The 27,584-nt window shown below is 36.9% G+C and overlaps 1 protein-coding gene across 2 annotated transcripts in view; it reads left to right on the plus strand.

The window, feature by feature from the left end:
- Window positions 1-209: 209 nt before the first annotated feature.
- LOC107725115 (SH2B adapter protein 3) overlaps window positions 210-27,584 on the plus strand; it is a 41,914-nt gene continuing 14,539 nt past the window's right edge. For both annotated transcript variants that reach the window (XM_016534268.1, XM_016534269.1), the window contains exons 1-2: window positions 210-335; window positions 13,582-14,571. In XM_016534268.1, coding sequence (XP_016389754.1) covers window positions 13,609-14,571 — 963 coding nt within the window. In that variant the 5' untranslated portion in view covers window positions 210-335; window positions 13,582-13,608. The remainder of the gene's footprint in view (window positions 336-13,581; window positions 14,572-27,584) is intronic.

Consider the following 27,584-nt stretch of genomic DNA (forward strand, 5'->3'; position numbering starts at 1 on the left):
CAAAAAAAAAAAAAGTTATATTATCTATATGTTATATATATATATATATGTGATTACACTATTTTCTGTTGTGAAATATTACGTATATCATATATAGAGATAATAATAATTAAGAAGGTTACAGACACCACATGGCTGGCTTCTCACACGTAATGGGACTTTTATTTTGCCGGAAGCTCAGATGTCTCGCAACGTCAAGGATTGTTCGTCGCTTGTTGTCGCTGTGTCCATGGAAAGTTTGTGGGGGGTTTTTTTTCCTTCCTGAAAGTTTACGCAGGGCTGTTGTTGCGCGCATCCAACATGCCAGAGAAAGTAACGGACATCACGGCTGGCAGGCAAGTCATGTTTAATATTTGTCACGGCTCTCTCTGGCAGCATGTAAATGTGTTTAACAGGATTCAGCAAAAGGTTAACTGTGAGTGACAAATAATCCCGACTCTTTCGGGCCAGAAGTTTCTTGGTCAGCGCAGATAACGCAGAACGTGAGAGTTTGAGCCGAGAGGGGGGTCTCCTGTCTCTGCTCTCCAGCAGTTATGACACCGCAGTAATTATTATGAAAGTTGGGCTTGTGCATTCATAGTTTCGTGTAACTCATGTATTGAGTGTTGAGGTTATGCGCTGCTGCCTTCCCTCGCAAAGTTATAATGAACTTGACTCTGGCACGCGAGTGGCAGAAAGAATCCTTAAAGGGATCACGCCGTTTTACAGCGCGCGTCTGGCTCGGTCCGAAAAATACGTGAATTACGTACGGTTTCTTAGAATTTGCGTCATTTCGAATGGGCGATTAAAGTAAGCGTGGCAAAATTATTTTAAGAATAAAAAAAAAAAAACTGCACGTGCTCATGCGTTCACGCCCGCTCAGAAGTATCTTAATGGGATCTATTTAAGGCCGGTGATTAAGCCGTATTTTTTTTGTTGCACATAATATACATTCTTTTTATTATTATTTATAATAATAATGTAAAGCGAGCTCATTTGCATACTCATGCGAAATAGACTCGTGAACGTGTATGCATGACTTTATGCAGATGTGCTTTTTAGGCGACGCTGGAAACGCTGCTTTTACTCAAGTTTATGATATTTTTAAATAACAATAATAAAATAATATGACAAGCTTATTTGCATACACATTAAATGGGCTCGTGCACGTTTATGCAAATAGGTTTGTCAAATATACGTCTGTATCAGGCTACTGCTTTTATTTCCGTTTTTGATGTATTTTATTATTATTGTTGTTAATGATGATAATAATAATAATAATAATAATATGAGATACACTCAATTGCATGCACATGTGAAATGGGCTCGTGAACATGTGTATGCAAATGAGTTCACACCCGATATGATTTCATCATCTGGGCCTCTGGATCAGTTTGTGATGTTTATGTCAGGCAGATGTTATGGCTTTAATACAAATCGTAAATTGTGAAGGGCTTAGGTAGCATCTACCGAGTGTAAACTCTTCTTAGTTTATGTCGTTTGACTTGAGAGTGTAAATTATATATATATATATATATATATATATATATGTATGTGTGTGTGTGTGTGCACGCAATATTGAACGTTCATTATATATTAACAAGGTCAGTATGAACTATCACTTCTATTAACTGTACAGTCGAGAAAACAATGCAAACAATCTCATATGAATAGTATTTATCACTCATGACCAGATAATCCACGCCTAAATAAACAAATAAATCTCACATAACCAAACCTTTACCTTTGACTAAACGGCATAAGTCTGGTCCATATCGCAGCTTATTCTGCAAACGCCTACTTAGACAGGAAGTGCTTATATAGTGACCCACCACATTTTGTTTAGATGCAGGTTCATATGAGATATTAATAGATTAGATCAGTGTTTCCCAACCGGGGTGCCGTCTGTCGAGAGCAAAGTAAAAAATCCTTTTTTAATATTTTTAAATTGCTAAAATGTTCAAAAAAGCATCTATTATATAATATCCATTTCTGATGTCGCCAATAATTAGAGATGCACCAAAATTTCGGCTGCCGAAAATTAGTTCACCGCTCAGGTTTCACTTTAACGTGGTGTGACGCTCTGCGTTTTATCCCGCTTCTATGCGTGTGCGCTCCGCTCAGTCGCTCCACTCGTATACCGTTCATGCTCATTGGAACAGCAAAGTCCACTCAAAAATTGAGCCGACAGGAAACATCGATGTAGTACAGTATTGATTCTGTCTGCAATAGCCCTACTGTGTTGTAACATGGTGTGGTATATGGGCAACTCTGGTAACGCTGCCCTCTCATTAATTGATCTGCTAACCGCTATGTTAATATCTATGCTTTCAAATTATCACATCGAAGTTAGAAATTCAAATATTGTGACAAAATTGATTTTGTAGGGTGCCACAAGTTTGTTAAAATTTCCAAAGGGTGCCGCGACTAAAAAAAGGTTGGGAAACACTGGATTAGATTATACCACAATAATCAAAACAAAACAAACTTTGGCAAATACATTGATTAGTTGTACCTTATATAAACCTGACAACAAATCCAGTGTGTTGTTACTACCGGAAGTTGTGTAAAATAGGCAGAGAAAGTGCGACCGAGGAGACTAATTCTGATGCAAAATTCATTAGCTGATTATTTTGTACTTTTTTAATATTTAGTACACTTTATTTGGCATGATCAGGGTCCAGAGTTAACTTTGTACCACACCTGGCCTGGAAATTGAAAAAAAGTAACTTGCAGAAAATATTTGTAACAGCCCACAAAAATGTAGTTTGCATATATCAGTGTCCTTTTAACAATAGAGCCATTTAGCTTCCTTAAAAAGACCTTTTTTGTGTCAAGCAGCTGAAACATAAAAAATAAACCATGTACTGTTGTATTTTCTAATGGTTGTTATTTAAAATGATACTCTCATTTGGAATTTTTGCGAGTGTTAAGTTTGGACCCTGTGTTAGGGCTGCACGATTAATCGAATGCGATTGTCATGCGCATTTTGATAGTAATGCCGGTTCTGTAATCAGCAGGAAATCATCATCACATGCTTTCAGATGGAGCAGAATTTACTACACAGAGCCGTAGTTCACTGACAAGTAACGCAAAAGAAATCGTTCGCGATAATGACAGCTGTTTGCATAGCTTCTCAGTGAACTACGGCTCTGTGAAGTAAATGCTGCTCCATCTGAAAGCATGTGAAAATACCAGTAATGCCGGTTCTGTAATCAGCAGGAAATCATCATTACGTGCTTTCAGATGGAGCAGCATTTACTACACAGAGCCGTAGTTCACTGACAAGTAACGCAAAAGAAATCGTTCGCGATAATGACAGCTGTTTGCATAGCTTCTCAGTGAACTACGGCTCTGTGAAGTAAATGCTGCTCCATCTGAAAGAATGTGAAAATACCACATTTAATAACATATTTTTACTCACTTCATAAAGTCAGTCAAGTGTTTGAAATAAATCCTTCTGTGAGATGATGTGGCTTCTTACACAGAATAAGGCACGCAGCATATTTCATAGTATTTAAGCAGTGATAAAGGCATTGCATTATAAATATACTTTATTTTAATGAAAATTATAATAATAAGAACTCAGATAAACCGTATATTGCCGTAGTCGTGTGTTTATTAGTCACGTTCTTAGTCACTTCTCCGAGGCGTATTTGGAGTTTCAGCGCGAGAGCGCCCTCTGGCCTTTGGATGGAGATTAACTGCTGATCACAGAACAGTGCTTCACTGAAAGATACGCATGACAATCGCAGCTTCTGTCGAATCGCGATCTCGATTCCATTTCGATTTATCGTGCAGCCCTACCCTGTGTGATATTTATAACATGCATCAGTACAGTTTCAGTTTTTTGTGTCTAGACGTTGGGTGTATACGAACTTAACCCTTCTTAGATCTTTCGAATGTACAGCCGAGTACAGAGAAGTGCTGATGCTGCATGCTCACATATAGAACAGGGGATTCCGTTGCATCATGCGTTCATCTCTGGCTCTAAGAATCCCCCCGTTCCCACACTCGCTGGCCCCTCAACTCCCACCCATAGGGGAACAGTGTGTCGCGATGTGACTGTGTGATATGGTCGAAGGAGCCTTAAATGCTCAGAGTAGCGCGTTTCTTTTGTGTGTGTGTGTGTGTGTGTGTGCACGCATGTGTGTACATGCACTTCCTTTTGATCAACCTCCTCGGGCTGTGCAGCCTCATGAAAGGGTGCAAAGCCTCAGTTTATGCACTTTTCTGCCCTCTTGTTTGGTGTTTTGTGCATGCTGGTGTCAGGGAGAAAAAGAACGGCTATTGAATGGGCTTGTGCCAGCAGGAGAGAAAATGACAAGGTAGCTTTGTATCATGTTTGCGGTCGAGTCAAGAATGCTGTCATTGTGTGTTTGGCGATGCTGAAAGTTTGTCTAGCAGATGCACAGACATCGTTGAGTGCCACTGAGGTGTTGTAATGTGTTTTTGCTCATTTGAAGGCACACTTTGGAATGCCTCCCACTAAGTGCGTATAATAAGTGCTCTGTGCTAAAGCAAGCATCACTAGTGCTGTTGCTCAAATGTAGAATTAGGGCTGTGTTCAAAGTTTATGGTAGTTTGTGCTACGGACCTCAAATCAGTCAGAATATGATTTTCACACAGAGGATGAAGAACCTACATGGAAGACATATTTTATTATTTATAGACCAGGGGCCGGATTTATGAAAATAATCTCAGACCAGTGAGGCCTACGATCAATCAGCTCCTAAAAGAAATGCAAAACCTGTGCTAATTAAAAGATTGAATCCAATATTTGGTAATATTATAGCATAATGAGACATTTGTAAGCATTTTTTTTTTGGTCAGTGATTTTTAACCAGGAACAGTAACAATGTGGGGGAAAAGAGAAAAGAAAAGAAAAAAAAAAATCACTTTTTGCGGGGTTGAAGTAGTTATAGCAAAGTCAGTCATTTTTAGTCCAATCCTCCCTGGGTCAAAATGACCAGAGATTAACGTATTTCTTGAAATAAATTCTAATTAGAAATCGTAAGAATGATTCAAGTGCATTTTTTGGAAAATTCTTGACTAATTTCACAAATATTTTGTTAAAAACATCTTTTTTTAATTAACTCTTTCCCCGCCAGCATTTTTGAAAAAAGTTGCCAGCCACCGCCAGCGATTTTGATGATTTTCACTAAAATTTGATGGCCTCCAGAATATTTTGCTGTATGAATATTTGAATATGCAATACACCAAAATAAAGATCAGAGCCTCTACTTAAAAAAAATAAATAAATCAGTTTTCTAGCTTAATGCATTCTTATTTTATCAACACTTGCATATAGGTAGGTTTCATAAAAATGCATAATTTTGAGCAAAAAGGTGAGAAAATCACATTTTTATCAAAAACTACATCTGGGTAATATTCAGTACGATTATCAAAGCATAAATCCAGTAAATCGCTTCTATCAACACCGCCAAAGCTTGCACAGACATATACCACTTCCTGGATCAACATTTTACTCCGTAACATTATGCAGTTTTCATTTATATGCTGCCATTGCTGATGATCGCATTATTTTTCATATGCATCAGTTTACATAAGAGATCGCTCGTTTCTCCATCCTGTACACATGTGTTTTTGTTCGGGAGGTTTTGTACTCGTACAGAAGATGTGTAATAGCCCCCCTAGTGTATAACAGTGAAAACCTGAAAAGCCGTAAAAACTCATCTTTGGCGGGAAGCGTTGTCTTCTAAAAGACGAGACAACTCGTCAATGGCGGGGAAAGAGTTAAACACAGTATCACATCAGCAAAATCTAGTGTCACTCGACCTAAAATGTGACCCTGGACCACAAAACCAGTCTTAAGTCGCTGGTGTTAAAATTATGTCAAGTTTAGGTCAAGGTCAAGGTCAACTTTATTATCCCCGAAGGGCAATTTGTTTTACAGCCAACAGTAAACCATATGCAAACAACAAACAAGCAACCACAACACAGACAAAAAACTATGACTTCCATTAATAATATACATAAAATTATTTATAATTTAAAAAGCCAATGGCAGCTGGTATAAAATAATTTTTAAATCTATTGGTCCTACATAAAGGCAAATAATATCTGCGAGTAGAAGGAAGCAACTTAAAAACATTCTGCAAGGGATGGCTTGGATCATAATAATCATAATTAACTCAGCCTTCTTCAAAGTCCTAGCCTTATACAAGTCGTTCAAATCATTTAAAGTGGTGCCAACAATCTTACCACACACTTTAACAATACCCTGCAATCTGTTTCTGTTTTTAACGTTTAGTGACCCATACCAACACACAAATGAGAAAGTAATGACAGATTCAATACAACAAGAGTAAAACATCTTGACAAGCAAAAATAGTTTTTTTTCCCCCCTCCCATTCTTTTTTTAAAGCTATTTTATGGGCTTTTTATGCCTTTTATTGAGATAGGACAGTAGAGAGACGACAGGAAAGCACTGGGAGGAGAGAGGGGAGCGGGATCAGCAAAGGACCTCGAGACAGGAATCGAACTCGGGTCACCTTGAGCGCAGTAGCGCTGTATGTCGACGTACTAACCACGAGGTTATTGGCGCTAGGCCTGTCGCAATAATCAATATATCGACTTATCGCGCAATATATGTATATGACCTCAATAATTTTTGGTGACGCAATATATCGCCCATTATATTTACTTAAAAATTAATGTTTTGTACATTCCACTTGTGCCTGTGTCTTTTGCAGCTTCTCAAACATAACGTGATGTAGTCATGAGGTGCTCGTTTAAATTTAAAAAATGCTTCTACAAATAAAAGTTTCATCTGCTGATATGGCCTTGTTTAGAGGTCTGTGCCTTTGTGCATACGGACATCTGACTGCTAAGTAGTGATTGTGTTTTTCAGCAATAGTGTGCACCCTTCATTTACAGAGAAAAGAAGGTTAGGGAAAAATCTGTAGATGGAAGTTTTTTTTCTTTCTACTTGTTACTTTGCACTTTTTGTTAGAAAATGTTTATTTACTATTTATTCAGGTTTTTTAAGGTATCTAATGTTTTGATACTTAATTTCCATGATCTAAATATTCTTAAAAATTAAAAGTTTGTTGTCATTTGGAAGCGTGTAGGCCTTCTTGCATTATTATGCTGTTACATTATGATTATATATTCAGTCTTTAAAATGACAATAATATCGCTTATCGCAATTATTTCTGGGGCAATATATCGCACAACAAAAAGCTGTTATCGTGACGGGCCTAATCGGCGCCGACTTTTTTCCCATCCTTAAGGATGTTTTGTGAATCAGGCCCCAAAATATAATAGAGACTTTGGGCTGTTTTGATTTGGGCCAGAAAGCAACCACCCAGAAAACCCTAGTAACCACCTACAAACACCCTAGCATTGTGACTGAGATTTTTGCACGGGCAAAAGTCACTTGTATTTCACTTGAGGACGTGCAACAGGAACGATCATAACTGACAATGGAAGTTGACAAGCTTTACACTATACTTTTATCATTTGATTTTTCCGCATTTTAATATGCCTCTGGCCATAGTGCTTTTTAGATGGATGTCGAGGCTTTTTAGGTCGGGTGGAATCTGCAATCTCTGACCCAGTTCATTTGTTGGCTTCCAGGGCTATAATATGGCAGTGGGCGGAGTCACACAGACCAAAACAAAAACAGACATACCGACACGGAATACACATTTCAAAGTAGAATAACTGGCTGTAGCATTGATTTCCAGAGAAACAAGTATGTTAAATTAGCATATTTCCTAAATATCTTGAAATGTATTATGATATTTTTATGCTTTAGCTACTACAGACAAATTACATACAGCTTCTTTAACACTGGCTTTCATTCCCTAGTGATCCATTTTACAGTCAGGTTTGTTGGTCTGGCCAAGGTAGACCTTTAACACTGGACTTGTTTGCGCATCTTTGAGGTGTGCCTCGCTGTTTTTCAGCATCTTACGCCATTAATGGCTTTTTAAAGAGTTAAAAGTAGGTAACTTAGAAAAACGTGTCTCACTTTGTTTCATTCATCTATTTTCATTTACAGTAGTGTGGCTGTGGTTGATAAATTTGGCAAGGTTAGTTGCACGCGCACTTCCAAAAAAATGGTGGAACTTCAAACATAAATTGCTCCGATGGTGAGATTAGGAAGGGATATACTTTATAATGTCATTACCTACAAATCAGGGGGCGTTATTAATTGTGTAAATGATTTATTGTAATAATTAATTGCACAAAATTACTGGAAGCCCAATTTTAAATGTAAAGATATGGTCTTGTCCTTCAGTGATTTTGTCCTGTGATATCGACCCCACCTCAACGACTTATTTAAGTTTTGCTTTAACTACCAGACCTGTCACACCTAAAACCTTGAAGTCAAAGTTCATATCTGCGTGTGAATAGTATGTGTGTGTGTATAAGAAAGTGGTCACTAAGGCAGGGCAGGATTTCCTGTCTCTGTGAATAAGCCCACTGCCTGTCTGCTTCCCGCACTCTTTATTTTTGTGTCTCGTTATAAAGTTCTCATGCTTGTGCGAATTGTTCGTTCCGTGTTTTTTGCACGCTCTCGTCGAGTCATGAGGAGGAAGCAGACATGAGGTTTGCATTTTCTCTGATTCAGCTAAATTACGTGTATGAAATCAGTTTCTGAGACTCGGTATCATCTGGGCACTGCTTTTATTATCACGACCCTACAGTACAGGAAACTCGCTGTGTGTGTTGAGCTTCCAAAGACCCCAGCCAGGGATTTAGAAGTTGCAGCTGTAATGGACTTAAAGTCGAATTGGAATACAAAGCACGGAAATTACACCAGTGCACTAAGCTGAAGAAGTGTTTAGCTTGAATGATGATTCTAAATGGTGTGTGTGTGTGTGCTTGAGACTGTTAATGTTAATAGAGCAGTGGATTTGTAGTGGTTCATTTTGTCCATGATATCTGTTAAACGTACACAAATATATTAGCTCAGATTTATGTTTAATATTAATGGTTTGAATCTTTTTTTTTTTTTTTGGCATGAGGATGAAAAAATTACTTTTTTTGTTTTTTCATCGGAAATTTCAAAACAGTGTTAATCTGTTAATCTCTTTCACATTATAAGAGTAAAGTTACAAGTCGTCATTTAATTCATGATTTTTCATAAACTCAAACTACTTTAATAATCCCTATAATATGTGTGTGTACATGTAGCCTATATACTTGTTTATATAACATACTAGCAGATACTTTTGGTGATATGAAAAGTGGTAGTTATTGATTATTAGATTTATCAACATTATTAGATTTACCTATCAACACAATAACAACTACATACAGTAGCAACGACTAAAAACAATCAGGGCACCTTAACAACCACATAGCAATGGCGTGGCAACCAACCACAGCAGCCAATCACAGTGATGACTCACAAGTGTTAGAGACTTAGTTATTTGCAATGTTTTTAATGCTGTTTTTAAATCATATTTTGTATATCATGAAGATGCATTTGTACTGATGCCAGATTTAGTGACCGTTCATACAGAACACGTTTTTAAAATTCCACTGCACTGCTTTTCCATTGTTTTCTATGTAAACATACGCTACATGGACATCTTTGACCATTGCACTCACATCTTGTGCCATTTGCGTTGTCTTTCGTATGATACAAAAAATGTGTATGTATATGATACACATGTAAAAGATACAATGTGTATTTAAATGCAAAACTGCATTTGGTGTGAACGGCCCCACTCATTTGATCTGAATAATGGTGATTTTTTATTTATTTTATTTTTTTGGTTTGCATCCATCATGTTCCAAATACAAATGTAAAATAGCCAAATGAACTGTAATTTTCATATGAAAAATATTTAATTCAGTGAATTATCAAAAACATTGGCGTTACCACATGATTATTTAATTTATAAAACAATTTGGTGTTCATTTATGTAAAAATAACTATATTATGGATTATGCTGTTGTAAAATAATGTAAAAGACTTACTTTTAAGCCCAGAAAGAGCATTACCAGGTTAGTAAAGGCTACAAAGTGAAAAGTATATGGAGAGAGGAAAAGATTAATGCGTGAAGTGAATAAGCTAATGGCGTGAAACAGGAAATGGGTTTAAAGTATGAGAACAATGAAGTGGCTGCGTGAGTGGAGGTTAAAAAAGATTGGTGCAATAGTGCAGTGAGGATAAAAAGAAAGCAGAATGATGGGCTATTGCAAGAACGGGAATTTAACATGCATGCACGTGAGGGATGAGGAAGGGAAAAAGAGATGGCAGAGAGGAAGTGATGTTATTCTGTTTGGAGGTTGCTGAGTCATTAGTGGGCCGGATGATCACTGATAGAACGAACACCCGGGGGCCAGCGCAGGGGGCGGGACCGCGTCACACGGCATCTGCGCTGAATAACAGCACGAGTGCGCGAGGCGAGAGCACACGCTCCGCGGGACAGCCCGTGCTGTAAACACCACGCATGTCATGCATTCTGCTGAAAACATCAGCTTATGACTTTCCAGGCTGGTTAGGTGCTAGTCTGGTGCTGGCTGACCAAGAAAGTCTTGCTGGTTGATGAAATAGAACATTATTGCATGACTTGTGGAACACAAAAGTTTGTATTTGGTGAAAGAACACCAGGTTGGCAATGACAAGAGGGAATATAAATGATGCCCAAATCTTCCATTACACTTTCCTGCATCTTGCATTTTAAATGCAAAAATGCATTTTGTGTGAATTGCTCTTGAGTGATCTTGTCTTTTAGTTTGCGCACATAAAGTTCAAAAATTAAAGCAGAAAATAACCTGTAATTAATTAAGTGACGTGACATGGCCAAGTATGGTGACCCATACTTGGAATTAGTGCTCTGCATTTAACCCATCTAAAGTGCACACACACCGTGAACACACACCCGGAGCAGTGGGCAGCCATTTATGCTGCGGCGCCGGGTTACAAGTCCAAGTCTCTAACCATTAGGCCACGACTTCCCCACCTCGTCGACACCCCATTAACTCGATGCATTACCAAAGAATTGGCTATACGACATGTTAATTTAATATATAAAACCATTTAGGTTTGATTTCCATCAAAAATTACTGTTGTGATATATATATATACTGTTGTAAAATGAATCATACTGTGATTTAAGCCGTTGGTCGTGATGCCAGAATTTGCGTTTTTGAGCAAACCATTCCTTTAAGCAAGGAAGCCTTGTGCACAAACCACTGCGCCAGCAACACATCTTAAAGATGTTTGCGAACAGTTTTGGTCGTCTTGTCAAAAAGGGCTTAGCTTTGCACACCAAAGAAAACAGCTATATGTGTGATGGGTGTTCCTCTCCCTGTGTAGGTTAATGCTTCCTGTCACCCAATAAGACAGCAGAGCGCGTGGTGCTGTCTATAGAATGGTCCCCTCCTCTTTTTTTTCTCTCTAACTATGCAAGTGTTGTGGTTTTTCTGATCTATTGCTTTCTTCATGTACTAAACCTTCATTTTGTCATGCTTCAGGGCTTCTAACGGAACTTTAAGAACGCATTTACTTCTCACGCAGAGTTAAACGTTCACAGGCGTCCGAGAGGGCCGCGCGCTGGTAAATGAGGATGTGGGGAACGAGAATGGGGAGATTGGTTCCAGTTGTGTCGCAACACGTCTGGTGCAGCCCATGTGCGGATTTTTTTAACCTTTTGATCAAATGAAAAGATTGCAAATGGCAACTGTGATCTGATTCTGAAGGAGGGACTGCACACGTTCACGAGCTGATTCCACGTCGAGAACCACGGACCCGTCGGTGACTCGTATCAGATGTCTTTGACACTTTCAACTTCCTCAGTCTTCCTCTTCACATCAAAGATGTCCTTACAGATATTTCTGCCTCTGACCTGTGGCATGTTATAAAACAGCCTGAGCGATATTAGTCACTCTCTTCCTGTACTGGAGAGCTGAATGGGTGAGTGAGTAAAAGTGAAGAATCTGTATCGTACCAGCTGAGTTGAAGAGATGCCGTCAGCGATGTGGTGATGAGCTAAACTGATACGCTTTGTTAGCGTTCATAGAAAGTTGGATTCATTGAACAGTTTCGGTACACAGATTCCTGCGTCAGTAGATGCGCAGCGTAAACCAAGAGATGAATTGTTCACACACGCTAGAATATCAAAACTTTACATGATGTATGAAAACCAATCTCTTTGACACAATATAGAGAATTTATTCTGACTAAAAAGAGGATAGGATGCTGATTGGTCAATACAATAGTAATGACAGATCTTGTCTTTTGTTTTTGTGACGTATATGAGAAAGGATTATTGAATAAAATGTAGGGTTGTTGGTTGATTGGAGAAGTTCCACAAATTTCACGAGAAGTCTGTAGTTTCACCAGAAGATAGAATTATGACATTTTGATTAAAAATCTCCGTTCTGAAGAAAATTTCAGCACAGTGCCCAGTCCCTACATTTAGAAGCAAAGAAAGTCAGCGCGAGAAAACTTTAATACTTTAAAGTTTAAAGTTTTAACTTTAAAACTACTGTGAACATTAATAAATATGCACACATTTGTAAGATGCGCATAAACATGCATCACAGCACTACACATGCACACAACTTTTTCGAAGCCAAGGGGGAAAGAACTCCGATTCAAAGATTTATACGGCTAAAATATTCCAGTTAGGCAGATTAAGGGCTGGATTTACTCAAAAGGACAAATTAGCGTGAGAGCGCAATCCTATAAAAGCGCAGATGGGAGTAGAAAGTTCTGCTGGTGATTTACTGACAATGCACAAAATAAAGAAAAGCACAGCCGATGATAATAAGGTACATTTAATCTACTAACAACACAGGCTCAAATCGTTAAGACGTGTTTTTTTGGGGGGTGGTAAACAATGGTGCAAATACCAGTAAATCGACTACCGCAAAACAGTAGTAAATGATGTTGCGTGATTCATTTAAATGCTTTCCTCCTCCCATAATTTTTTTTTTCTGGAAGGGAAACTCCTACAAAAGCATATGCAATAAAGGCAGCTGCAAAAATGACTGTGTCCATGCTTATAAGCGCTAATTTCTCACTGCACGTTTTTAGTAAATCCTGACATTAGTTTTTTCATGTTAAAAGAGGGTTTGCGTTATTAAATCCCCAAGTTCTTCAACGCCCCTCAACTTGTTTGTAATTTCATTTGAATCAAGCTCAGTTGAATTGATTGGTGTTTACATGAAGACTTTTCAATCCAATTTAGCCATCAATCCAATTATAAACATATTATTAGTTTGCATTTAAGCGTAGCTTATGAAAAGGAATAATGTATGGTTTTGTTACTGCAAATTACTTTCTATATAAATATGCAGCACCCATAGAGTCCACATATTAACCTTTGCTTGAATATACTGCATTAGCTTCAAAATAAGGCTTAAATGAAGTGTGAACTTGATAATTTTATCATTAAGCAACTCGAGGCAGTGCTATACTGTGAACGCAGCCATACACAATATACTTTAGTTGCTGCAATTAGGGTTGCAACAGGGCAGAAAATTTCAGCTAAATTTCCGGAACGTTTCCAAACTTTCTGAAAAGTTTCCAGAAATGTACTGGAAATATTCTGCACCCTAGCCGCAATATAGCACCGTCAGTTTTTAATGTTGTTCATCTGTTGTTCGCAGTGATTCCCTGCTGTGCTTGTTACTGCAATGAATGGTAACACTGTCCAGCAGACCACAAGCACTGCACCATCCATAGCACCTCCTTGTGGATGGAGGGAGTTCTGTGAGTTGCATGCCAGCACCACGGCCCGAGAACTTGCCCAGCACTACCGGCACTTCGTCAGAGAGCGGCCGGTGCAGGATGTGGTCCCGCCGGAAAGTTTCTCGAAGCAGTTCAGCGCCCTCTTCCAGCACCACTTCAGCTGCGAGGTGGCTAAAGATGCAGAACCCACCTTGCGGCCACCACCGCCTCCTCCCTTGCTACCCATGACTGGCCGCTTACGCATCACTTCCTTCTCGGGGGTGCTGGATTACCGGGAGACCATGCGGCCAGGAGTGACTCCGCTAGTTGCCGTGTTGGCGCCCAAACCAGATGCCGCTGGCATCCCTAGAGAACAGGAGCAGTTGCTGCGATGCTCTCCCGCAGACACTACACACAGAACGCGGCATCATAGCCAGGAAGACGAACACCTGGAGCGGAGGACTGGGTCTGAACGATACTCGCCCCCTTTGTTTTCCTTCCCTTCCCGTAGTGACGTAACCAACTTTTCCGTCAGGGGATTTCGAAAAAGCGTATGCCGATTCTTTAAGAAATCCCCCCAAACTGATGAACCTTCAGGTGGTTGCCCAAGGGATGATTCGATCAAGGGTGGCGGACCCTTTGCGACTGTTGAATGCACCTCTCAAACCCCACCTCAGACTGTGCAGGTACCTGCCCATCGCACTTCGCAGAAGGGTGCGCGGTGGGAACGATGGAATCTGTTGCGAACTGTGAGACAGAGGCAAGAGACAGGAAGTGTTTGTAAAGAGGGGCAGCTGCGGTACCTGGAGGTGGATGACACTATCTCAGACACGCCCCCACTTTGGCTGCGCTGCCACCTGCAGGTCAGGAGGATCAACGAGCACACCGCTAGTGAGAAATACCAGCTGGAGCTCTATGACCCACCAAAGGTAAGGCGAACTTTCGAGATCTTCATATCTTTCAAGAGTGACTACTGCTGTTATTTTTGGCCCGATTTGATAATTGTATTATTTGTAGTTCTTGTTGGCTTATAATAGCTTGGTATATTGGTCGGATCTTTTATTTTAGATTATTTTTTTGAAGGAGGTGAACTATTTAAAACTTAGCAAAAAAAAAATCAAATGGAAATTTGGAAAATTCTGTCATCTTTTACATTAAGATATGGCACATCAGGATGTGTTGCACGAAGTTTGACGTCGATGACAAATCATCTAGTTACATTTGTAAATTTTGGAATGGAAACTGGTGTCTTGTCTTGAAGTGTTTATGTGTATATGCAAATATAAAATGAAATTAAAGAGCTACATTAAAATATGGCACGTCAGTGTATTGCAAGAAGTTTGTTGTCAATTACCAGTCATGCTAGAACCAATTTCATTTGTAATCTGGCGTGATTTGTTTTGAAGCATTATATTTTTTAATGTGAATGCGAATTATGGGCTATGCTGTGTTTAGTTAATAAAAATGTAAAGTTCTTTCACATTTGTTCAAATATGGCATGCCAAGATCTGTTGCCAGAAGTTTAATGTTAATGAAAAATCACAAAAGAACCAATTGCGTTTTAAAATTTTGGCATGATATGCAAATATTGAATTGCATATTTAAATGAAATGAAAAGATTGAAGAGCTCCATCATGTTTAAGTTAATAAAAAATGTCATTTAAAGTTCTTTCACATTTGTTCAAATATGGCATGCCAAGATCTGTTGCCAGAAGTTTAATGTTAATGAAAAATCACAAAAGAACCAATTGTGTTTTAAAATTTTGGCATGATATGCAAATATTGAATTGCATATTTAAATGAAATGAAAAGATTGAAGAGCTCCATCATGTTTAAGTTAATAAAAAATGTCAGTTTCATTCAAGTATGTATTGCACAGAATTTGATGTCAATGACAATGCCATGCAAGAACCAGTTGCATTTGAAATTGTTGACGTCACATGATCTGACGTGACTTGTCTTGAAGCGTTATATTTAAATATGTCTAAACGTAAACTATGTGTCGTAGCTATAACAATGTGAATTTCATTCACGTATATTCAAATATGGCATGTCAGTGTGTTGCATTATGTTTGTTGTCAATGACGTCATGCAAGAACCAGTTGCCTTTTTGCGTGACTTGTTTTGGAGCGTTATACCTAAATATCTGCAAATATGAATGACTTAATTCGTGTATATTCAAATATGTCACTTCAAGATGTGTTGCACAAAGTTTGTTTGCAATGACAAATCACACAAGAACCAATTGCATTTGTAACTGTTGTCTTGAAGCCTTATGTTTAAATATATGCAACCGTAAATGAGATTTGAGAGCTGTGCTGTGTTTTAGTTAATAAAAAATTCACATATGGCACTTCGAGATGTGTTGCACCAGGTTTCATGTCACTGGCATGTGAGAAGAACCAATTGGGTTTGATAGCAAAAATGGTGAGAAGGGTCATGATGAGGCCTTAAATTTGAATATATGTGAATACAAATGTGAGCTATGGCAGAGGGGAGGATTTTCAGCAAATAACAACTTTTAATATAATATTTAGCAAGTTTAAAACAGATCTTGCATTCTGCTGCGTGTATCCTTTTGTGCTACATAGATTTAAAACAAGGATGAGTAAATGATGAAAATGGCATGATTCATCTAGTATGTGATATTTTCACATTAACACTCATTTAGCCTAATTAATCCACCCACATTTAAGACAAACTGCCAACTTGAAACAGGATCTGATTGATACTATTAAGTGTAATGAAACTAATAAGGACAAAATTACGGTTTCGTCTGCCTTTCTCTCCACCTTGCTCCTGGTTACACAGCATGATAGCCTAATTGCTAGTTTTGCTAGTTCATTCAGGCAGCAAATGACGTCTGCTCACTTTAGGGGTCACAGCACGGCTGTATGAAGGCTCTGATTGGCTGCTGAGGAATCTTGGCAGAGAGGCGAGGACTTGCTCTGAATGTCTATGTAAGGAAAAGGCAACGTAGGCCAAGAAAGTTCAAACACTTAAAGTGTATACACTCCAATAAATGTCAGAAGCATGCACACATGTTTTAGTGTCAAATTAGTGATGCATTCTTGTTTTTTTTTTTTTTTTAAAGAGAGAAACAAACATGTAGGCTTTTGCTGTGCATGCATCGTAGTTTATTTCGCTACATGCATCTTACGTATGTGTGTGCTTAATGTGTGCACTGGTGTGTGAGCGTGGAGGCTGCATTATAGAGTGCACACTAGTCCATGCCTTGATTCTGTAACTGTGCACTCTATGTTTGGTGTGTTCACTACAATAGCAACAGTGAGGGCAGCTATGCTAAGAGAGGAAGCTGCAGGCTGGCTGATCATTTCTTTGCGTGAGAAACTTTGTTTCAGGGAAGTCCTAACTTTAAAACCAGCCTGTGCACAGCAGATAAATTAGTATGATTATCTGCTGTCAGATTTCACAGAAGTGTTGTATTATTATCAAGTTAAAAATGACTAGCTCGACCAGAGACAAAGTGCTAACATATTGTGTGCATGTATATATATGTGTGTATAGCAATGTGACTGCAGAAAGCCACGAGCGACCAATCAGAATCAAGCATTGGAAAGACAGCCTTGCAATTTATATGTGTCGCAAAACTGTACGCTTTCTTATGTGTATATGATGTTTTTTGGAAGGCTTGAGAAACATCTGGTGTTGGCCTCAAATGATGTTCATTAAACAGGGCTTCTAGGGCTGGAGACCACAGCCCTTTAATTGCCGATGTAGTCTGAACAAGTTTGGTGGAGTGCTTAGAAAGTTTGGTAAAAGCTTAGAAACTTAAAATGAAAAGAAGATTAATACGGACACCATGAAATCCAGCAGTGTGCAATGCATTTGAGCTCATGAAGTGTGTGGATTTGTGGATTGGATGAAACTTTATAGACTTGTATTTGTGTTGTATATGTCGAAGTCTTCTGATGTGGCTTGTTGGTGTGTGATCAAGCAAGAAAGAAAACAGGCTGTATCAAAGTTAGATTTCAGATTTTGAAATTATTTTCGTGTCTTGTTTTTTCTAGTATTATTTGCTGTACAACAATTGCAGCCAGTGCTGTGGAAAATATTTCTAATTCTAGAAAACCGCATCCTCCCATCTGGAGCGTGTTAGAGCTTCACGGTGACCTTATGCACATGCAGATGCTCACACAACTACATCCAGAGTCGTTTCAACTCTTTTAACAAGCCAACAACCAAATCAGATCAGCAACACAGTATTTGGTATAAAAACAGGCTGCACGGATTTAAACTGAAACTAATGTCCAATTGCATAAGATATATGGTAGTTGTTTGTGTTTTTGCTTGCGTTTTTATAAAGTGAAATATTGATAGCACATCTTACAGGCCACCTTGGTTCTGGCAGTATTTTTCTTATTTATTTTCTTCATAGAGATTTCAAAAAATATTGAAGCAAGCCAGCTAGCTCTGAGATGATTCACAACTTGCTAACTTAGCTATATGAAGCAAAAAAAATGCATTAAAGTAAAAAAAAAAACTGAAAAGACACTATTCTCCATGGAGAAAATGAATGTGATTTTTACTTGCAGAATCTGACTGTTAGGCTCTGAAAATTTCCTCACCGTCACAACCCTAGTGGACGCATAAATTGACATAATCCAAATGCAATTGCAAATCTTGCATTACTGTTTGCGTTTTCACTTTTGCGAACGCACAGTGACTGCCAAATTTCAAATGAAAAAGCAAAGTCCATTTGCAACTGTATTTCCCATGTCTTACGAGTTATGAGCCTGTCATATTTAAATAACAATATTAATTACCATACCTGCTTTTTCACTCTTTCTGTGTCGTGCATGTAACCTGCCAAAACTCAAATGGAATCGCAATTCCTTTTGCATTTGAATTTCCGATGTCAACACGGAAACCTGTCAATCAATATCAGGGGCGGGACTATAATTTGGGGCGTGTTTGTTTTGGGAGGTGACGTCAGTAAAACAGTAAGGAGGCTGCATTAACATTTTAAGAATTTATTGCTAAACTAGTGCTTTCTTTATTCTTTGTTTAAGAGATGAAGTCGGCGACACTGACTCGTCATCTTTGCAGCAGTGGATGCGTCTGTCTGCATTTTAATAAGGATTACATAATCTGAGAATATTTGTTTTTCATTTGAATTGGCTTATTTGAAAGTTGACATTTCGCTCTCTATAGATTTATTTTTTTCATGTCTGTAAGACAAATTATACATGGAGTTTCGTTCTCAAGTTCACAGAGACTGAGACGCCAGAAAGCGCATCCTGTTTGCTTTCATTATTTTACAAAAGCGCAATGTTTTGTTGTTATTGTGAGTGCACAAAAATAAACGTAGAGTCTTTACAGATTTGAAAGATGTATTACTCTTATCTGTATGAGCAAAAATAACAGAGTATTTTAAAAGCAAGTGAGCGCACCGGCGCCTCCATCTGTCCTGCAGTGAGTGTTCAGCCTCCACACTCCGCACAGACACTTCAATAGCGCACATTTCTCTAGGGTAACATTACATTGAGCGGCCATGTAAAGTTGCTAAGATAAGATAAGTTGCTTCAGATGATAAGCCATATTTAAGGTCGATGAATGATAGGCGAGCATTTGGATGTCCTGCCCAATGTAGCCTACTGTATTACCACATAGACCACCCGTTAACGATCCGTGTGACTTCGCCAATGTGGATTTTTATTTATTTATTTATTTTCTGCGATTAAGCGACTAATAAAATTTTGGTCGACCAAGCCTCTTCTGGTCGACAAACGGTTAGTCGACTATTAGGGGGCAGCCCTATATATAATGCAATTTGCAATTCCTTTTGAAAAAAGTCCTGAATATTCTTCCATAGAACTGGCTCACATGAGTCATTTAGTCCAGAATTGGACTACGTTGGCCATGCTATAGGTTTGTCATTGTGTGCAGTCGGCAACGATCCAGACAATTCAGACCGATAACTTTTGAGTTTGCTTTTGACTGATTCATTCAAAGAACCAGTTCACATAAATCCTTTTTTCCTAAATTGGACTACATTGGACGTGCTGCATGTTTGTTGCTGCATGCAGTGACAACACTATAGAATTTGAGCGACCTAATATTGCTAAACTTAGTGAAATGTAGTTTGAAAGCACTTTTGAACCAATTTATTAAAATAAGTAGAATAAAAACACTGTAGTAGTCATAATTTTAGTGGTGTCAGACCCATCCAGACACTGTAATTTGCATCATGCGGGTTTGAATTTTACCATCTTATTTCTTATCCACGAGTGTGTAATTTACACCTGGAATTTTCTGTCTGACCACACTAGAGATGCATTGGAATGATGGTATATATGCAATCCAGCTAAAAAATATCCAGATATGAAATGCATGTTAATGCCAGGTGTGAGGCCTTATTTGTTATTTCTGCATCGCATGAATCCAGCGGTCTTCTGCGTGTCAGGATGAGCAGAGGCCATCTCAGGTGCAGAGACCTGCTTTTGTTTTCAGTTTTGGTCCCCTGACGTGAGCACATGGTGTTTAGGTTTCTCAGCGTGGTTTTCAGTGTGTGTTCATGTGTAAAGTATGCCTGGGCTCTTTAATTTGTATATCAAAGGTGTTTGCTAGCAGCGTGTTTGTGTAAATGCAGTGAAGTGTTGTGCAGTGTGTTTTTCTCTCAGCTAACAGCTGTTTCAAGATGGGTCTACACTGCAGGTGGCGACGTGACGCTCCACTTTTGATGCGTCATACCAAGACCGTTTCGATGCAGTATAGATGCTGTCAATCATTGCAGTAGGTGTATTTTTGATTTGTTGCATTGTGTTTGTGATATATACTGCAACACAAATTGAATGTATACTGCGGTTGCAGTCTAGACTTTATCATGTTACATGTGATGTAGGCCTATATTCAAATAATAAATCAGAAGAATAAATGACAATCCGATTTGCTTCTGCATCAAAGTTTAAAATAAAACCATTTTTTGGTTGGACTAAATATGCTAGGCAGATAAAATATTTGCATTTATACATTTTTAATTAAATAAAAAATGTTATTTAATTTTTTATTAATTAAACTTTGTTCATCTTCGGAACACAGATTAAGATATTTTTGATGAAATCTGAGAGCTCGCTGACCCTCCATAGACAGCAATACAACTAAAATGTGCATGCTGTCCTGAGAGTTCAAAGTAAGCAGCAGCGCCATGCGCATGCGTTGTTTACTTGCAGAGGAAAGAACGTGGATGCATTGTGATGCTCTCCACAATGGCAGCACACCGCAGCAGACAGGATGAGAAGTCGTTATTTTTGTTTTCGTTGCGCACAAAAAGTATTCTCGTAGCTTTGTAAAATTGCGGTTGAACCCCTGAGGTCACATTTTATCGATGTCCTTGCTACATTTCTGGGCCTGGGAACATTTCATTTGTGTTGCTGTTTATGGAGGGTCAGCGAGCTCTCAGATTTCATCAAAAATATCTTAATTTGTGTTCCGAAGATGAACGAAGGTCTTGCTGGTTTGGAATAACACGAGAGTAATTAATGACAGAATTTAGATTTTTGGGTGAACTATCCCTTTAATAAATAAATAAATATTTATTTATTTATTTATTCAATGCAATGCAACAGAATAGCCTAAGATGATTTCATGTCATCAAAAACCAATCACACACACACACACACACACATATATATATATATATATATATATATATATGACACATGACATTTATGGTAGAATTTTATTCATTCAATATGTAATAATAAAAATGAATATAATTCTACCATAAATGTCATATTAATATTTTAAGTGTTTATTTATGTGACAGACTAGACTGATTACAAGTCATAAAAAGACCAAATAACTAGTTCAAACAGTAAATCAGAAAAAAGAACAGCAAAAAGTTTTAACCATAAAGCTTTTTTGTTTGGAATAAAGATGCCAAGCAGATTTTATCTTAATAAAAATAAAATAAATCAGAATGTATTTTAAATATTTTTCAAATAAACATTTTTAAAAATTATTTTTACATTTTTAAATACAACTTTTTAAAATTATTTACTATACTATTATATACTATACGGTTATTATTATTATTATTATTATTATTATTATTATTAATAATAAATACTAAACAATTCAATTCTACCATAAATGCCATATTAATAAATATGAAAAATCTTTATGTAACAGAAGAATAGCCTAAGATAAAATATAATATGCCTTTACTTTGGACATTGTTTTAAAATGACAATACATTATTTGTCAGCAGTTTTTGAATCACTTTCACTTACAAATTGTGTATTTTTTCCATTTAAAATTTAGTATTTTTCCATTTAAAAAAATGTATATGGGAATTGTATTGTTATCCAAATTTTTAGAATATGGAAAATTCTTCTTCTTTTCTTTACCTCTCACCTACCCCAAATGAGAACATATTAGTTTCTGGCATGCAGCGAATCACTAGCAGTTGCAGTCTGGCTGTGAGTGGATTATAGATTCTATATTGTGAGCATGTGTGAGCATTGTTGCAACTCTTTATGTTAAAACCTGCAACCGCTGAGCTGGTATACCTGACCTCACTGAGCTACCCATGGAAAGCACCGCTCGCTCCCCCTCAATCTCTCTTTCTCTCTCTCTCTATTCATCTCTGTCTCGTTGTGTGCGTGTAGGTGCTGTGGTTCAGCTCCTCTAGTCCGTAAACAGGATGCTCACTCGACCTGTGAATATGAAGATGAATATGAGTAGCTGTGTGTGTGTTTTATCATGTATTTTACCATGTTGTGTCATTGTACTCACACTTTCCAAAGTGCATTTATTGTGAATAAGCCAATAAATATTTTTATGTAATTTAAGGGCCGGTGCATTTTCTCAAAATGCTATTGTTACAGGCGAACAAGTGTTTTTGAATCTGCAGCTACAGATAAACTGCTCAAGCTGGGAGAAAGATTGAATAAAAAAATGAGAAAAAAATAAACCCTTTTTCTAAATGCATTAATGCACTTTTTTAGTTTTTTCTTCCCTGCAGTGCATTTAATGCAAAAAGCACTTTATGCAATAACACAGCTAGCGGTGGATGACGAGTGGTTTTGCTAGCTGTTTCAGATTACAGAAAACATCCCTTTTTTAAAGAAAAGTAAGATATTTGTCCATCATCGGGAGGTTTTGACTGACACAGGAAACTTGCTCTCTTTTTTCTTCTGCGCTTCTCCCTCTCCCTCTCTCTATCTCTGCTTCTTTCTTTCATGTGTATTTTCTCAGTACTAAAGCTGTGGTGGGGCTTTCGAGAGCAGCAGTAAAGGTCAGAGTGACACTCTGTTTTAGCAGTGCACAGGGAGAAAGAGAGGGAGGTAAATAAATGAAGGAGTGTAAAAATAAAGCCTGTGAAAACCATGTGCAAACCATTCTGACCTAGGAAGGGATCAGTCTTTAGCACAGCATGCACGTTTGTAGTGTGTGTTTTAAAAAGAAATGTAAAAGAAAATGTTATATGCTGAAAACTGTCAACACCACTGAAGAGCATTGATATAATATACTGAATATATACTCTAAAATGTATTTTTTTAAATTAAGTATATATGGAATTATTTTTAAAAAATGTAGGGGAAAAAAGTTGAATTCATATACATACTGGCAGCGCCGCTGCTGGCCAAATGGTTGCCCTAAGCAGAATTGTATTGTTGTGCCCCCTCCCTCAAATATTATGAAAGAAAAAAAAAAAACTACTATAGGGGTCAAAATTTCAGCATGCACGTTTGTACAAATGTGTGAGTGTGTGTTTTAAAAAGAAATGTAAAAGAAAATGTTATATGCTGAAAAACATGTTAACTGTCAACACCACTGAAGAGCATTGATATAATATACTGAATATATACTCTAAAATGTATTTTTTTAAATTAAGTATATATGGAATTATTTTTAAAAAATGTAGAAAAAAATTTGAAAAATATTAAGTTGAATTCATATACATACTAGCAGCGCCGCTGCTGGCCAAATGGGTGCCCTAAGCAGAATTGTATTGTTGTGCCCCCTCCCTCAAATATTATGAAAGAAAAAAAAACACCTACTATAGGGGTCAAAATTTTTAATTAAGTATATATGGAATTATTTTCAAAAAATGTTGAAAAAAAATATTAAATTTAATTAATGCAAATATTAGTAAAATATTAAAATGTATATTTGTGTAAGGATTTTATTAACAGTTATTTCAATGAAAAAGCATCAAATGTAAAGTGTCACATAGAAATTGTTGGAATGTCAATTCAATTTTCACTGTAAATTACAAGAGGACTTCATAAAACTGTAAATTTTACAGTATTTTACTGTAAAAGTTAATGAAATGTTCCATTAGATTTATTACAGTTGTATGTAGAGATCGACCGATATATCGATTTACCGATATTTTTCCTGATACATAAAGCTGTCAACTGGTTAACAATAAGTTCTCTTGTATATGCTATAGTAAGAGAACTTATCGTTAACCAATTAACCGCTTTTACTGTAGCATTTTTACAGTTTTTTACAGATTGTGTGTATATATATCTGTGATGCTATGCTAAATGATCATATTTTATTTCTAAATTTAAATTGTATTGTTTTATCATTTTTAATAGATATTATATTATTTAGATTATTAATTATTTGTTTATAAATATTTTATTTATGCTTGTCTGTGTGTATATACAGTGATGCTATGCTAAGTTAATTTAAATGTACATGTATACAGACACACACACACACACACACACACTTTATTTTTGTTTTTATATCTATATACATTTCCAAATAATTACAGTACATATATATTTGTTCAGTCATATCTGTATTTGGTCAAGTCCTCTCCCAATAAAGACGTAACTTTGTATTAATTAAATAATACAGCCATGAATGAGCGCATATTGCTGTTCACTCACCGGGTTGATGCTCAGGAAATGCTCCAGCACGGCCACAGCATGTAACTTTTAACAAGATTCACTTGTTTAAAACACCCTAAATTGTATTAACATTTACTATATAACCATTATTTCGCTAATAAACATCTAAATAGATACAACTCTATGGAAATTAATTATTTATTATATCCGCGAGCGATCGCAGTTTGAGTATAGCTCTGTGTAAATGCATAGATAAACTGCGCTGTCAGCAGGCATTTCATAATCTAGAACGACAAAAACATTATTAGTAATTCTGATATAACATGCCAGTTGAGAAATGCAATAAAATACGATGTTTTGTTTGTTATATTTCAATATTCCAGAGAATATTATTCAGTGAATTAACATTATCCAGTGAATTATTCTTCACTCTTTAGCCTATTAAACAGCAGTGATGCTATGCTAAGTTAATTTAAATGTACATGTATACAGACACACACACACACACACACACACACTTTATTTTTGTTTTTATATCTATATACATTTCCAAATAATTACAGTACATATATATTTGTTCAGTCATATCTGTATTTTTATTAAGCAGACCATAACCAAGACCATAGACTTCAAATCTGTACTTCGTAAGCCTACATTCTCACAAAAGATCATCACTGAGGCATCTCTTCCTAGTGTCGTTGTTGTGTTGTCAGCGTCATGTTGTTTCTAGATTCCTTTCCGATTGTTATTGCTAATTTCATTACGTGACTCATTTTGAAAGGTTGTTCTGAGAATGTGAACAAAATCAAAAGTAACTATTAGGAAGTGGAGTTATTCAGATGAATGGCGTGGTTGTTTGTTGTGGCATTTTAAATGGCACTCGTACACAACACATGCACAATTAAACCGTGTGTTAAATGTGGTAACACCAGAGAACATCTGTGAGTTGAAATTAAACTTTTAATGTGAGGATGAGCCATGAAATCCTTATGCAATACATTTTTTTTTTTTAAGTTAAATCAAGTTAATAACAAATAGACTGTGAGGTTGGCCTTACTGGCATCTCATGCATTTGCACATGCACAGCTGTTATTATACATTAAAACTTAAGTTGGCTGGACTCTGAGTCGCAGGAAATGCACTTCAAACTTGTCAGAAAATAGATAAACAACATTCTACACAGCTTCACAAAACGTTTGTGTTGTGTAGAGCGAGAGTAAATATTCCAACCTCCGACAAACAGAAACAGGGGCCAAATATGGTCATAGAAATCAAGCTAATGTGGATTTCTTCCTTTAAGAGCTGTCATGATTTTTCACACTCGGCAGGCAGCAGTTCTGGAAGTCACTTCACAACAGTGTTGGGGAAGCTAGTTTGAAACTACATGCAAGCTACCCTTGCAAAAGAAAAAAGTAGTTAGGTACACTACAAGCTACGACACTGAAACTAGTAAATATCTTTTTAAATGTCCGATTTCCTGGCATAGAACCACTGAAGGTATTTGAATGAACAGAGTTAAATTAAATTAGCAAATGTTTTGTTTGTATTTTTACTTTCCATGTACATTTGAAGTAAAATTCTTTTCTCTACAGACATCATGAATTGATTGCTATGGATTTTGTTATATTTCAATCGGTTTCCAAATCCTGATGCTTCTGGTCTATGACTTACTAGTTTAATGCATCTTCTGTTAGTAAACATATGTATACTAGTTTTAGTCTTTTTTTTCCCACACAGCAGTGTGTATACTAGTCTAAATCCTCTTCTGTTTGTAAACATTTGTTTACTAGTTTCATTCATCTTTTGTTTTTACTCGTAGTTATACTAGTGTAAACATGTTGGTAAACAAATGCATAATACTTTAAACCATCCTTTGTTCGTAAGCATACGTATACTAGTTTTAATCCTCTTTTGTTGTTCGCAAACAAATGTATATTAGTTTTAATTGCCTTTTGTTCATTGTTGTATGCATAGTAGTTTAAACAATCCTTTTTTTTTGTAATCATATGTATATTAGTTTCATTCACCTTTTGTTTGCAATCTTACATATAGTTTAAATCATCTTTTGTTCATAACAGTATGCATATATATATGGCCAAATAGGTGCCCTAAGCAGTATTGTATTGTTGTGCCCCTTACCTCAAATATTATGGAAGTAAAAAAAAACTATAGGGTTCAAAATAGAACTTTAATAAAATATAAAAGTAAATAAATAAATTCTACTTAAATTGTATTATTTACAAATTATAATTGTAGTTCTAGACACTGTCTAGAGATACAATTGTAATTTGTAAATAATACAAATTAATAAAGTCATAGCTAGGATTTTATTAATACAGTTGTCTGATTGATTTCATAGTCTCAAGCATTCAGAAATCACGTAAAAGAAAATGAAGCAGTTTTACTACAATAAAACCATGGTTAATTTTTGTAAGGGTTGTGAAGTCCTCATGTTTTTTGTTGAAGAAATTTTAGAGGCTTTGTCATCTATCGCAAAAATGTGTGGTTACCTGGCTACAAGAACCATGATTTTTGGTTTTATTCGTAGTAAAACCATGGCTAATTTTCGTAAGGGAACATGGAAACTTAGAGAGAATATTAGATACGTTGGTGGTAGTGAAATTATTACCGACATTAAAACACGTTATTTACGTCAACAGCCAAAAAAGTTTCACAGGATTATGAATGTAGGCTATGTGATGCACAGGCTTCATCTTCATCTTTTTTTCTTTTTCTTTTCTCGGCATCGGATTGCTGATGTCTTTTCACGGGCATAGTTGTCCATCAATTATGATCATTTGCATTCAGCCGCAAACATGAGGTGCCTTTTTTTCTTTTTCTTTTCTCGGCATCGGATTGCTGATGTCTTTTCACGGGCATAGTTGTCCATCAATTATGATCATTTGCATTCAGCCGCAAACATGAGGTGCCAGCTGTCACGGGTGCGGATGCATGAATGGCGCGTCACTGCCTACTGCATACACCGTAAAATGATATATATATGGTCATGTTTATATTTTTATTTATGTATATGTTCATTTTAATATTAATATAAAACAGAAGTTTTTTTTTGAGCAACTGGGATGGTGCCCCCCCCCCCCGCTACT

This window comes from Sinocyclocheilus rhinocerous, unplaced genomic scaffold, assembly GCF_001515625.1.
Source record: "Sinocyclocheilus rhinocerous isolate Xijiao unplaced genomic scaffold, SAMN03320098_v1.1 scaffold1295, whole genome shotgun sequence".
Lineage (NCBI taxonomy): Eukaryota > Metazoa > Chordata > Actinopteri > Cypriniformes > Cyprinidae > Sinocyclocheilus > Sinocyclocheilus rhinocerous.